Consider the following 13,590-nt stretch of genomic DNA (forward strand, 5'->3'; position numbering starts at 1 on the left):
TCGATCATGTATGTTTCGGCTGCACCACCCCAAATACTAATACAATAAGATAAGATAGATTGACATAGTGCGGAGTATACTTGTTCCATAATATTTTTATTAGCGGCATTTCTAAGATTTTTCATGATTCCTGTCAGTTTGCGAACCCTCTTACATTTTCTTATGTGAGCCTCGAATGTAACTCTTTGTCAATGATTAAGACTGAGATATTTTTATTTCTTTTGCGTTCATAATATGCTAACAATTACAAATCGTCCGAGTAGAAGATAAGGAAAACTGACAAGTGTGGATTTGCAAACTAGTAGGAGATTTGGGAGCAGGTGATATTGTCATTTATCGAAATATCTGGATTTCATTAACTGGTCTAACCTACGTACCTCCTCACCTTCTACTTGCGCGCCCCGCAACTCCCGCACACACAACATAATAATTCAATTCGTTGGGGTCATGGCCTATGACCCCCTGATGCCCCACCATTGTCATGACCATATAGTTTATAAAAAAAAACGATAATTGGAGGTTTCTAATTTATAATTGTAACCTAGTTAGTTGTAAACCAAACCAGTTGTTCATTTAAAGGTGAGAACAACGCGTCAGCTCTATATATAAGAACATAGTACTTAATTAAAACCTAAAAGGTATGGTAAACGTAGTAACAATTACGAATAACTAGTAGGTACCTACCAAATTACTTATGGTACTTAAGTACCTATATAATTTTCGTAATAAGTTCTATGAAAGTAGGCCTTTATTTGTGTTTCAGATGATTTCTTGGGGAGTCCTGGCTGATAACTATAGAGGTGATTGGACTGTATTTCAGATCGCCATCAACTGGCCCCCACCGGTAAGAGATTAACCTCGTATTTATAACTGTAGTGGTGTGAATTATTAAATATAATAGTAATATTTTTCCTCGTCACCTAAGTAGGTAATCAACTTTTTAATAGAATGAGATGAATAGTGAAATGAGGCCGGGAGGTGTCACGACCGTGCGCCGCCCGCGCCGGCCACCACCAACAGGGCCGCAAACGGTTTCACGTGCACACAATGTCGCGTGTACGTATATAATGTAAGTATAGCGAAATCGAGACCCCGTCCACCCATGATTACAATGCACGATCCACAAACGGGAATATCGGGATTCCCGATACCTATTCGCGACGCCCGAGCACGTGACTTTAACGCTGTGTTTTTCATGTCATACGTCGATCGAAATGAAATCCCAGGTACCTTTTGCTTGACGTGAATTATTGCAGATTTGCCGCAAATGGTATTAACTACTTGGCCGGACAAATAGGGTGTGCTGAGGGCTCTAACCCGGTACAAATTTTAAGAAAACAGACCTGAGGGTGCCCAGTTAGGTGCGATCATCGGCTAAGGGCGTCGTCTGAGATGATAAGGAGAATTACGTATGGCAATGAGCGGATAAAAAAGAGGGAAAACGTCAGCCAAGCCGGCGTGGTCGGTATCGGGGTCTTGAAGTGTTTGTTGTCGCGAGCTGATTCGCCGTTTCTATGGCTAGATTAATTTCGTCGTAATTTGAGCCATAAAAAAAATAATTCGTCGTGTAATTTGAGCCATTGGGCAATGATTGGCAAACCTGGGTCAATGTGCAAATTCTCATTGCGAAGGAACCACGGGGCTCTCGTGGCTTTCCGCATGAAACGATTTTGTATCACCTGTAGGCGATGGATTAGAGAGGGACTCGCCTGCGCCAAAACGACCCCTGAAGCGACTGCCTGTCTGACCTTCCATCTCGCGAAGGGAAAACCAGCTCAATACAGGTTAGGTTACATGCCTCTGAAACGTACCTATTTCTCGGATATGTGGGTTTCCTCCCGATTTACAATCCAAACATGAATTCGAAAAACGATTTCGAAAAGTATAGGTTTAGGCCTATGCTGTATTCGAACCTGCGGCCTCACAGTGAGAGTCACGCGTTCTTCCAACTGGGCTGCCACGGCTGATTTTAGATTTTCGACTTATAACTTACTACGCGAGAAAATTTACTACGCTTGTTAAGGAGACAATGAAGATGGCCCTGGCCATGGCTGTATGGGCATAGTTCCCTTTGCCTTACCCTTCAGGAAAAACCAAAACAAAAAAACAAAAAAAAATGTAGGTATTAAATACAACAATAGTAAAATAACAGAAAATAAGTGATTCTTTCATAACCTAAAAGTTTCCTCACAAAATGAATACCCGATTTTTAACTGTGAAAAGATTCCCCGTCGATCTGTATATTTCGTTTTCCTTAAATCTGGAGGCAGGGTTGTAAACCCACGCCGTTGAATGTGTATCACAAACATTTCATTTTCCACAACCCCCTTATACGTCCATATGTTTTTGTCATTAACGCTTGCTTACTATCCTGTCCAGAAAGGTGTGAAGCACAAGTTAATCGCCATAGCCATAATTGGCAAACCTGAATCCACGAAGAACCATTTCTATAAGACCTTGGGCAACACCGTAATTGAAGCGAGTTATAAATCGTTGGCTGACAGAGACGATGTTGGTAAGACGTTTGTTTTATTCATGTACCTCCATTTTTTTGGCGTGACTTTTTGCCTAGGATGCCATTACTTGGCGAACGAATGCGGAACGCTGAGGGTTCTCATCCGGTAAAAAATGTAAGACAACAGACCTGAGGGTGCACAGTTGGGTGCGAACCTCGGTCAGGACATCGTCTAAGAAGATTATAACTGAAAGAATCAATTGACCCTAGCGGGCAGATAAGTGCTGAATGACAACGTCGACTAAAACTAGTACCGTGATGTATTTGGAAACTATCGGGAGGCTAGGGTGGTGCGGAGCAGAATCTAAGAAACGTTAAAGCTAATTTGAGCCATTAGGCAATGGTTAGAAGACCTAGGTCAATGTGCATGGCTTGGTTTTTCGCATGAAACGATTTTGTATCAGAAAGGGACTCGCCTGCGCTTAACGTACCTACACAAGAAACTACATTTTTTTTATAAATTCACTGCAGCCATGCAAGTGTATGAAGCTTTTTGTACCTTTGTATACAGGCTGTTAGTGACATCGTAGGGGATACTGAGGGGGATGATTCACACTATGATTCTGAGGTAATATCAAGTGAAATTTTCTGTCGTAAAATTCATGTTTTTTTGTGTTTTTTAAAATTATTTTCAATTCTATACTTTGCGATGGAACATTCCACTTGATATTGACTCAGAATAATGAGCTGAATCACCCCTTCAGTATTTGTAACGATGTTACTTCCACCCCGTACAAGTATGCACAGGTCGCCATGCAAGTGCGTATGGGTGTTAGTGACACCGTAACAAATACTTAGGGGGATGATTCAGACCATGATTCTGAGTTGATATCAAGTGGAATTTCCTGTCCGAAAATTCATGATTTTTTTTGTGCTATTTTTTATTATTTTCGGTTCCATGCTTTTACGACGGAAAATACCACTTGATATCAACTCAGAATAAAGGTCTGAATCATCGCTCAAAGTTTTCGTTACGATATCACTCAACACCCTGTATTGTTATGAAGAATTTGTATATTTGTGTATTCGTTGTACACAACGATCCTGACGACCCGATTATTCTGCCCATGGCGGCAGCAACCATATCTACACATTGGCCCCGATTCCTGCAGACACCGCCTAATTTTATTTTAGGTTATATCCGTCATTTTCGTATCCGTCGAAAAGGAAAGGGACGGATGATTGACAGCTCTTAATTTTAGGAAGAATGAGTAAATTAATGTGTCGGGTTATTGACTGACGTAAAATTTTTAGACGGTTGGTTTAGATTTGTGCTTAAAATTGACGTGTGTTCCATAAATTTTATGCTTGTCGATTACCCGTCCCTTTCCTTTTCGGCGGATAAGAAAAGGACAGATATAACTTAAAATAAAATTAGATGGTATTTACAGGAATTAGCACCATTATGTGGTAGCAGATACCTACCTGCGTACCTACGGGTAAATCATGGATGCAATGCGAGGCAAGTGTACAATAGCCACGTCTATGAAACACCCAGCGTGAAATGTTATATGTATATCACAACATAGCATTACGCCTGTATCCCCGAAGGGGTAGGCAGAGGTGAGGTATAATTATACATCAAATGCTCATGTCCCATGTAATGGGGGCGAGCCTTGTGTAATGACAATCCACGTGACATCAATCATCTTTGATCCAAACATGGACTCAAACTCATAAGTCAAATTCAGTGGTTTAGAGCCCGATCCTGTTCTCCGAACAGGGCTATCACGGACTCCTAAAATGTTAAATTCGAATTAAATCGCATTCTATGCCAGCATACAGGAATTTATCAGTATTTCACAGATGCGGTATTCTGCATAATAGATAGTAATAAACAAAAGTACGATATTATCAAATACTGCCTGGAGAAAGGTAAGCACGTGGTGATTAGACCGCCTATGGCCATGAACCTCAAGCAAGTGCAGAGTCTCACGTCCCTTGCCAGGCTTAACCAGCTTCTCTTGCTGGACGCACCTCCCGCACTGTTCTCACCCGCGTACGACTACGTGAGAAAAATGATCCAAGGCGGTGAAATGGGCCAAGTGCTGCACATGGAAGTTAGTGCACTAAGACGTAATACTAATGGGTAGGTACCTGCCTACATCTGGGGGCACAGCAGTGCCCCTGCCAAGACGTGCAAAGCGAAGGGTATGGGCAGGTTTTTTTTGACGTGATTTGTTGTAAATTAGCCGCAGATGGCATTAACATATATGGATACAGTCCGTATTAAATAATTTGAATTTGAATTTGAATTAATTACTTGGCCGGACAAACGGGGAGCGCTGAAGGCTCTCACCCGGTATCGGTATCGCAAGGGCAGGGCACTACCTACCTTTTCTCGAAATGTTTCGTCGATTTTCTGCACCTTCATAACCATAATTATATCAGATAAACCAAACTCTCAGGATATGTTGTCAGCAGTAGTATATAGTGAACTTAATAAACATAATTATATATATTAAGTTTCAAATGCATAGCTATTATACTTTGGAATTTTATTGATATGTGAAACAACCCTAATAAGATGGCTAAAATTTGGAATGTAAGCTAGTATTAGTAAGTACACAAACAACGAGAAAATTCTAAAACTTGGAACTTTCACCTCCCAAAGAAAGACAACTTTACCGAAAAAATGGGAAGCGCCGAGGGCTCATACCCGGTGCAAAATTCAAGATAACAGGCCTGAGAGTGCCCAGTTGGGCGCGAACCTCGGGTCAGGGCGTCGTCTGAGGGGATTATATTTGAAAGAGGATGTGCTAGTGGGTCGATACCGGTAAGCGCTAAATGAAGGAAATCGTCGACCATGCTGGCGGGGTCTATGGCCTTATGGCTAGAGTAATTTGGTCGTCGGGATCATATTCAAATATTTTTTTTATAATAGTATAACATTTCAATTAAAAATATCAAAAAATACCTTAAATACCTACTCAATTATAATGATAGTTACTAAGTTTTTTTACATATAAATATAATAGCTATAAAGTGTGATATACAGCCATTTTAAAAGCTGCCACAGAAACGCTGTTTGAATCATCTGATAAAGATGTGAAGGCCTGAGATGGTGAAAGTGTGATAGCTATGCATTTTATATGTTTAATAAATCCACTGCTGACAACATATCCTGAGAATTTGATTTATGTGTGTTGTGAAAAATGTACAACTGTTTGGTATGACACAAAAAAGGAGGGAAGAACAACAGCGCCTCACGTGACTGATTGCGTTCCATTTCAACAATGTGGTGTAATTTAAGGATTCAAAAAAGGTGATGACTTGCTCTTGCGCTTCTCTTTGCTCGTCCAGGGAGGGCACTATCGTGTCCCCAGATACAATGTGGAATATTTTAAGGTAAAAGACATGCAATGGTCTGAATTATCCCTCAAAGTTTTCGTTACGATGACACTTACACCCTGTATAGTAATACCGGCGTTTAAACCGTACATGACCGCTGTAAACAACAGGGGACTAACTCACACGGTGTCATTTACAGTGATATAACAAATGGCGACTGTCTCCTCTTGGAACAGGGCTCAGCACTGCTCCATATCGCGCAGTTCGTCTTCGATGATGAGCCACAGAATGTCAAGGTGACGGCTGTAGGCAAGTTATGTCAAGAACATGACAACGCGGCAATAACCGTTATATTGAAGTACACCAGAGGCCGGAGCATCGTGCTGCACATGCATAACAAAGTCAATATGGATATAAATGTCACCATCTACGGCACTAAGAAATATGTTACAGTATGTACAGATTAATTCTAACTTTTGCTAACAACTATAGCCAATCAAATACACAATTGGCTATTGGCCGATAGGGAGATCGGGCCTTAAACCATCACGCGGGCCCAGTGCGGATTGATGGTTATTAACGACTGCTAATGCAGCCGGAACCAACAGCTTAAAGTGCCTTCGCATTTAAGCACGGAGGAGCTCGAGATGAAAACTTTTTTTTGTGGTCACCCATCCTATGACCGGCCTTTGCGAAAGTTGCTTAACTTCAACAATCGCAGACCGAGCGCGTTTAGCGCTGCGCCACCGAGCTCCTCATATACGAGTTATACCTATATACTTACATAATATAATAATCTTGAATCCTATAATTTGTATACCACACGATTCAAAATAATAATTTACTCCCATTTTACTGACAAAATTTAACTCTACTATTTAGATGTTTTTATTGACCAGAATACATGTTCCTCCGGGACAATTTGGCGACAATAAGTTGCCCCTAATGCAAATGCGCCCGTGTTTCGGGTCTTGTAATACCTACCTACACGGAGAAAAATCGCATTTTTATTTTGTAAAAATAAAATATTTAAAAATGTTTTTAATAAAAAAACTATTGGATAGTTATCGTTAAATGATAAACTACCATATCCGACATATTCTTCTTCTTCTATCGTGCGGGTTGTGAGGTGAATTACCAACCTCATCAACCCTGGTGTCAGGGTTACTATTGAGCCGCCAAAGGCCCACATATTTATTTCGTATTTTATTGCTACTCTCAAGTAGCCAGTGAGGGACTTTCCACGCTATGTTCACCAAAAACAACCTAGATGGCGTTGTTCAGTTTAAATGTGATAATTACCTGTTTTCTTATTACTCGAGTACACAGGTAATTATTCCAAAATACAATGTAATGGCAGAAGCATAATATATAAAAATAATTCTTGCTTGATATTTGGATCACATTATGTATATAGAATTATGTTGCTACCTATATTGCTTCTCTTTATTTTGATCAGAATAATAATGCGTGGAAGATGTAATTGTGCCGGGGCGTAATAAAAAGGGTCGTCATTAATACCCAAAAACAAAAATGTAAGATGCATGTGTATAAAGCCCCTCATTGCTTGCACTGCGCTACTAAGCAGTTTGCAGTAGGTACCTAATGAAAAGAGACATTTTACGTCTTTTGCACTATTTTCGCAGATGAATAGAACTTGGTGGGTCCCCAACGAGATTGTTACTTACGATGTGGACAAAGATGAAAGTAATGTCAAATCGCTCCCGCTGCCCGTCCCACGAGCCGATTACGTATACTTGTTGAAGGAAGTGGTCAAATGCATCGCAAATGGTGAATTTGTTTATGAACATTCATTATTATGTCTGATTATGTGTGTGTACCACAGTGTACCTAAGTATAAACAAATTGTACGGCACCTACCGACGCGCATGTAGTAGGGAAAAGCAGGAGAAGTAAGTATGTTTAAATTCGGAGCGAGTCCAATTCCAGTCTCTACTTATCCATGTGGCAAATATATGTAAGTTTATGTATATATGTAGGTTTGTATCTACGATCTAGATAATACACTGTTTCATCGTATGTGTAGTTTGCCGGGGATAAGTCCGATTTTGATATTATTTTTCTGTTGGGATGGTTATTTGTGTTAGTCAAACTACTTAATATAAAAATATCATCATCAGCCCTACCCTCAGGATCGCCGAACGTAAATCCCGCAGCATTTTTTCCAATTCTGAAGCCGATAAAGAATTTCTTGCCACCAAGCTCGAAACTCCGCCTCTCCCATTTCATCCTGGAAGAAATGGAGGGAGGCCTTTGCCCAGCAGTGGGACACCTTAGCCTAGATAAGACATGATAAGATAAGAAGTTGTTTACGGTGCGTATGATAAAGACTATTTCTGAAAGATATTGCTGCCTGTAGGAAACATAATTTTCTCAATAATAGGTACCTACGTGACTTTAAGTTATTTATCACTGGGCACGCTCAAGTTCAATAAAACCGAGTTTTGTTAGCACCACGCCACAGACTAGGATACGTTTTTTAATTTAGATAGGTAGTCAGCTTCTTACTTGCCTGTTGTAAGGCCATTATAGGATATATCTTCATCCACAGAGGTGTACGAGTCGCCGCTGACAACGCACAAGGATATGGAGAACTGCGCTTCATTATTAGACGAAATACGAAAACAAATTGGTGTAAAATTTGCAGAAGATGAGGATTAAGTACCTATTTACTGTTGAGTGTCCCTAAATGTTGACAATTCCCCATATACTTACTATTTGAGTCACAGAGCAATACGGGCTTATTTGAGTAGGAGCTTGCACCTTTAAGAGAAGAGCTTTATAGATCGTAGCTAAATTCAGCGCTACAAACCTTTTCTCTTAACTCTTTTGGAGTTAGACATCACGCCTGTATCCCCGAAGTAGTAGGCAGAAGTGGTGTATGGTATACACCTACTCCTCCCATTCCAATTTGTGAAAATTCACACAATATCACACAGTTATCGATTGTTTTCAGTGTACCTAATTCTTAAGCTATCAAAGGGCGTACATACTGTTAAAAAAGAAACCACTATGTTTTAAAAAATATTTGGTAGATCGCGAGTGTGTTTGTGACTTGCAACAATTTGCCCCGGGTGAAATAAATCGTGGAACTGGGGCTGCTCCACTCAGGAAACCAGTTTTTTTTTCAATCGCATCCGAAAGACTGTGTGTGTGGGTGTGACAGGAAGAAGGGAAGAGAAGCGCATAGTGTTACATTATACCCTAAACACTGGAAGGAATTTATATTCCTTTATGTTTTATAACAACTTCCCCCGATTCATTTTTCACTTTCCGATTTGTTTATTACTTGATGTAATATGCGCTATACCTAATAATGCATATTCTGTGCACAACTAGGTTATCAATTTTAATGGTAAGATCAGACAAAAAAAAAATTCGTCGTGTTCTCGGATGTCTCTTATTTTTGATATATATCAATGATTTGCGTAAAATATTAAAAATGAACACTGAGTCTTATTTGCATATGACATAAATTTTCACTCAATGTAAAAACAGTACAAATCTTATTGAAAATTGAACTCTATTCTAAAAACAGTCACAACATGGATGCAAACTCACAATTTACAAATTAATTATATAAAAACGAAACTTATGATTTTTCACCCTCCCCAAAAATGACCTTTAGACATTAACTTTAATTACAACAGGATCCAAATTGAACTAGTAAATGAATCAACGCTCTTAGGACTAGATATAGATAAACATGTAAATTGAAAAAAAAAAAAACACATACAAACAATTGCAAATAGAATATCCCGATTCATATATGCTCTTAAAGAAATTTAAAAACTACAGACTCTTCTACTGTTCTCACCCTTTACTATGCGTATGCTTTTTCATGGTATGGTACGACATTATATTGTGGGGTAATAGTACCGACGCACCTACTTTATTTATTCTACAGAAAAAATAATCAGAATCTTAAATAACCTAAAACAAACAGATGGCTGTCGACCGACCACACTTCCGAAATCATAAAATACTTGTTTACGCTTCCTTCTCAATATATTTTAGAAAGTTACTTCTAATTAATAAATGTTACTACAACACTATGGGATGTAAGGGGCTCCAAACGACACCTTTCGGAGCCCAAGCCAACCTCGCCTGCACGCGGTACATCCTGCTATTCAACGAAAGAGGCTCTGGCGACCCACCAACACGCACTGGACCAGCGCGGTGGGCTTATGGTCCAAACCCCCCCCAATATGACCTCAACACATAAAAAACGGCCCCCAGTCCCCGGCAGCCCCGTTGTCCGTGGCTACGGTAGCGGCTACGGTAACGGCGGGGCAGGGGGTGCGAAGAATCTCCGGGCTGGATTCGGCTACCACCAACGACGACTGTACCTGGCAACATACAACACGTGCACACTGAGGACCGACGAGAAGCTTACCGAGTTGGAAGAATCTATCAGCAAGTTACACTGGGATGTCATCGGGTTGTCTGAAGTCCGAAGAAAGGGCGAGGACACGATAACTCTGGGCTCCGGTAACTTGCTGTACTTCCGGGAGGGCGAGCAACTGTCCATGGGTGGTGTCGGGTTTATCGTCCACAAGTCCCTAGTCAACAACGTGTTGACCATCGGTAGTGTTTCGAGCAGGGTAGCGTACCTGGTACTCAGAATATCATCGCGATATTCGCTGACTGTCATCCAGGTATACGCTCCGACCTCGGGACACCATGATGACGAAGTGGAGACTATGTATGAGGAGATTTCTAAAGCCATGCATAGCCATAAAAGCCACTACACGATTGTGATGGGGGACTTTAATGCACAGTTGGGGAAACGTTGCGGTAACGAGCTGAGAGTGGGGCAATTTGGATTTGGGGTCCGGAACACCAGAGGCGGGATGCTTGCGGACTTTATGGAGAAGGAGAACCTCTATATGATGAACTCCTTCTTCAGGAAGCCCGCGACCCGCAAATGGACCTGGATGAGTCCCAGTGGCAGGTATAAAAATGAGATCGATTTTATCATGTCGACGAAAAAGCACATATTCAATGATGTCTCTGTGATCAATGCCGTTAAGACGGGAAGCGATCACCGCATGGTAAGAGGCACATTGAATATCAATATCAAGCTAGAAAGATCGCGACTGATAAAATCCACGCTCCGACCGGCGCCAGCCCAGATCCAAAACCCCGAGCGCTTTCAGCTCGAGCTTCAAAACCGCTTCGAGTACCTTGAGAATTGCGCAGACGTGGACGATATAAACGACCTGATGGTGGATGCTGTCCGTACGGTAGGTTCTAAACACTTTAGAACCCGCCGTACCAAAACACAGAAACTCTCCGCACACACACTCGAACTCATGGATAAGAGACACGAAATGAGGCTGCAGGACTCAGCGGATGTCTTACGTTATAGACAACTTAATAGACAGATCTCGAAGTCTTTGACGAGCGACCTTCGCCAATTTAATACTAAACGTATTAAAGAGGCTATAGAGCGGAACAAGGGCTCCAAGGTGTTCGCAAAAGATCTGTCTATTGGGCAAAGTCAACTAGCGAGACTGAAAACTGAGGACGGCAGAATCATTTCGTCGACTCCCGAAATCCTGAGGGAGATTGAGAGTTTCTATAGACAGCTATATTCCACGAAAACATCAGGCGAAAGCATGGCTCGAGACCCTCGAGCCAAGCTTACCCGACACTACACTGAAGATATCCCGGACGTCAGCCTGTACGAGATTAGGATGGCCCTCAAACAACTCAAAAACAACAAAGCGGCAGGAGATGACGGAATCACAGCAGAACTATTGAGAGCGGGCGGAACGCCAATACTTAAAGTCCTCCAAAGGCTCTTCAATTCCGTCATATTTCAGGGCAAAACGCCGAGGGCATGGAGCGGAAGCGAGGTGATCTTGTTCTTCAAGAAAGGTGATAAAGCCCTACTGAAGAACTACAGACCTATCTCGCTTCTGAGCCATGTCTACAAGTTGTTTTCGAGGGTCATTACGAATCGTCTCGCTTGCAGGTTTGACGACTTCCAGCCTCCCGAACAAGCCGGTTTCCGAAAAGGCTTTAGCACCATAGACCACATCCATACGCTGCGGCAGGTTATACAGAAGACCGAAGAGTATAATCTGCCACTTTGCTTGGCGTTTGTGGACTATGAGAAAGCCTTTGATTCGATCGAGACCTGGGCTGTGTTGCAGTCTCTTCAGAGGTGCCAAGTGGACCATAGGTACATCGAAGTGCTAAGGGACCTCTACCAAAATGCCACTATGTCAGTTCGAGTACAGAACCAGAGCTCTAATCCGATCCAACTGCAGCGAGGAGTGAGACAGGGAGATGTCATCTCTCCGAAACTGTTCACTGCTGCATTGGAGGATATTTTTAAGCTTCTGGACTGGAAAGGATTTGGCATCAACATCAACGGCGAGTACCTGACGCACCTTCGATTTGCCGATGATATAGTCCTAATGGCTGAGACCCTGGAAGACCTGAACACCATGCTCGAGCATCTCAGTAACGCATCCCAACGAGTGGGTCTTAGCATGAACATGGCAAAGACAAAAATTATGTCCAACGACCATGTCGCACCCACTCCAGTTCAGGTTGGGAACGTTACACTCGAAGTTGTAGACCAGTACATTTACCTAGGACAAATAATCCAGTTAGGTAAGTCCAACTTCGAGAAAGAGATCTCTCGTCGGATCCAACTCGGATGGGCAGCGTTCGGGAAGCTGCGGAATATCTTCTCGTCCAGAATACCTCAGTGTCTCAAGACGAAAGTCTTTGACCAGTGCGTGTTGCCAGTGATGACCTACGGCAGTGAGACGTGGCCGCTTACTATGGGTCTCGTGAGGAGGCTCGGTGTCGCTCAGCGGGCAATGGAGAGAGCTATGCTCGGTATTTCCCTGCTGGATCGAATCAGAAATGAGGAGATCCGCAGGAGAACTAAAGCCACCGACATAGCTCGGAGAATTGCAAAGCTGAAGTGGCAGTGGGCAGGACACATAGCGAGGAGAACCGATGGCCGATGGGGCGGAAAGGTTCTGGAGTGGCGACCACGTGTCGGACGACGCTCAGTGGGTAGGCCCGCTACAAGGTGGACCGACGATCTGGTGAAGGTCGCGGGAAGCCGCTGGATGCGGGCAGCGCAGGACCGATCGTCGTGGAGATCCTTGGGGGAGGCCTATGCCCAGCAGTGGGCGTCATACGGCTGATGATGATGATGATGATGACTACAACACTAGCGAATACCTTAATGCTACTGATTTTACTATTTGAAAAGCTTCCTTCTCTCTTTTACTTCTATTTTGTTGTGCCCGAAAGGGTCTGTGATGTGAAACTCATATGTAACTTACAAACTTGTACACCATCATAGTATGCAAATAAAGAATATTCATTGACTCCACTATTTTTTACTGACCGGTCGTCTTCTTCTTCGTGTGCCATCTCCATCCGGAGGCTGGTGACCATATGTCGTCTGTCTTCAGTCATGCGAAGTAGTTGATCTGTGCTGTCCACCTTCCCCCAGGAATAGTAATTTGATACAACTTATGGAAAGCCATTGTCGAGGGCAAAGTTGAAGGAAAAAGAGGAGGAGGTTGAAGAAGAACTTCATGGACAAAGAACGTAAGAATGATCTTACTCCCTCGATAATGGCTTTCCATAAGTTGTATAAAAATACTATTCCTGAAGATATGACCAACATACCTTCCTTCTTTTTTTACTTGTTGTTAAACTCTAACTTTTATTCATAATTTCCAAAACTCGTTCGTTCGTTATTATATCTGTCCATTTAATTTTAA

General features: G+C 42.1%; 1 protein-coding gene across 1 annotated transcript; it reads left to right on the top strand.

The window, feature by feature from the left end:
* Window positions 1-4,416: 4,416 nt before the first annotated feature.
* Window positions 4,417-8,488, top strand: LOC126373422 (trans-1,2-dihydrobenzene-1,2-diol dehydrogenase-like). The gene is made up of 4 exons (XM_050019580.1): window positions 4,417-4,604; window positions 6,006-6,258; window positions 7,453-7,597; window positions 8,379-8,488. Exons 1-4 carry the CDS (start codon window positions 4,417-4,419, stop codon window positions 8,486-8,488), a joined length of 696 nt encoding a protein of 231 aa, XP_049875537.1.
* Window positions 8,489-13,590: the final 5,102 nt, after the last annotated feature.

The sequence above is a fragment of the Pectinophora gossypiella genome, chromosome 15 (assembly GCF_024362695.1).
Source record: "Pectinophora gossypiella chromosome 15, ilPecGoss1.1, whole genome shotgun sequence".
NCBI lineage: Eukaryota > Metazoa > Arthropoda > Insecta > Lepidoptera > Gelechiidae > Pectinophora > Pectinophora gossypiella.

Excerpts from the sequence above, each read along its gene's own strand:
- LOC126373422 (XM_050019580.1), top strand. The coding sequence starts at position 4,417 with ATGGCCATGAACCTCAAGCAAGTGCAGAGTCTCACGTCCCTTGCCAGG. Across the intron at positions 4,605-6,005 it reads CTAAGACGTAATACTAATGG|TGATATAACAAATGGCGACT; the intron begins GTAGGTACCTGC and ends TGTCATTTACAG. Across the intron at positions 7,598-8,378 it reads GGTCAAATGCATCGCAAATG|AGGTGTACGAGTCGCCGCTG; the intron begins GTGAATTTGTTT and ends CTTCATCCACAG.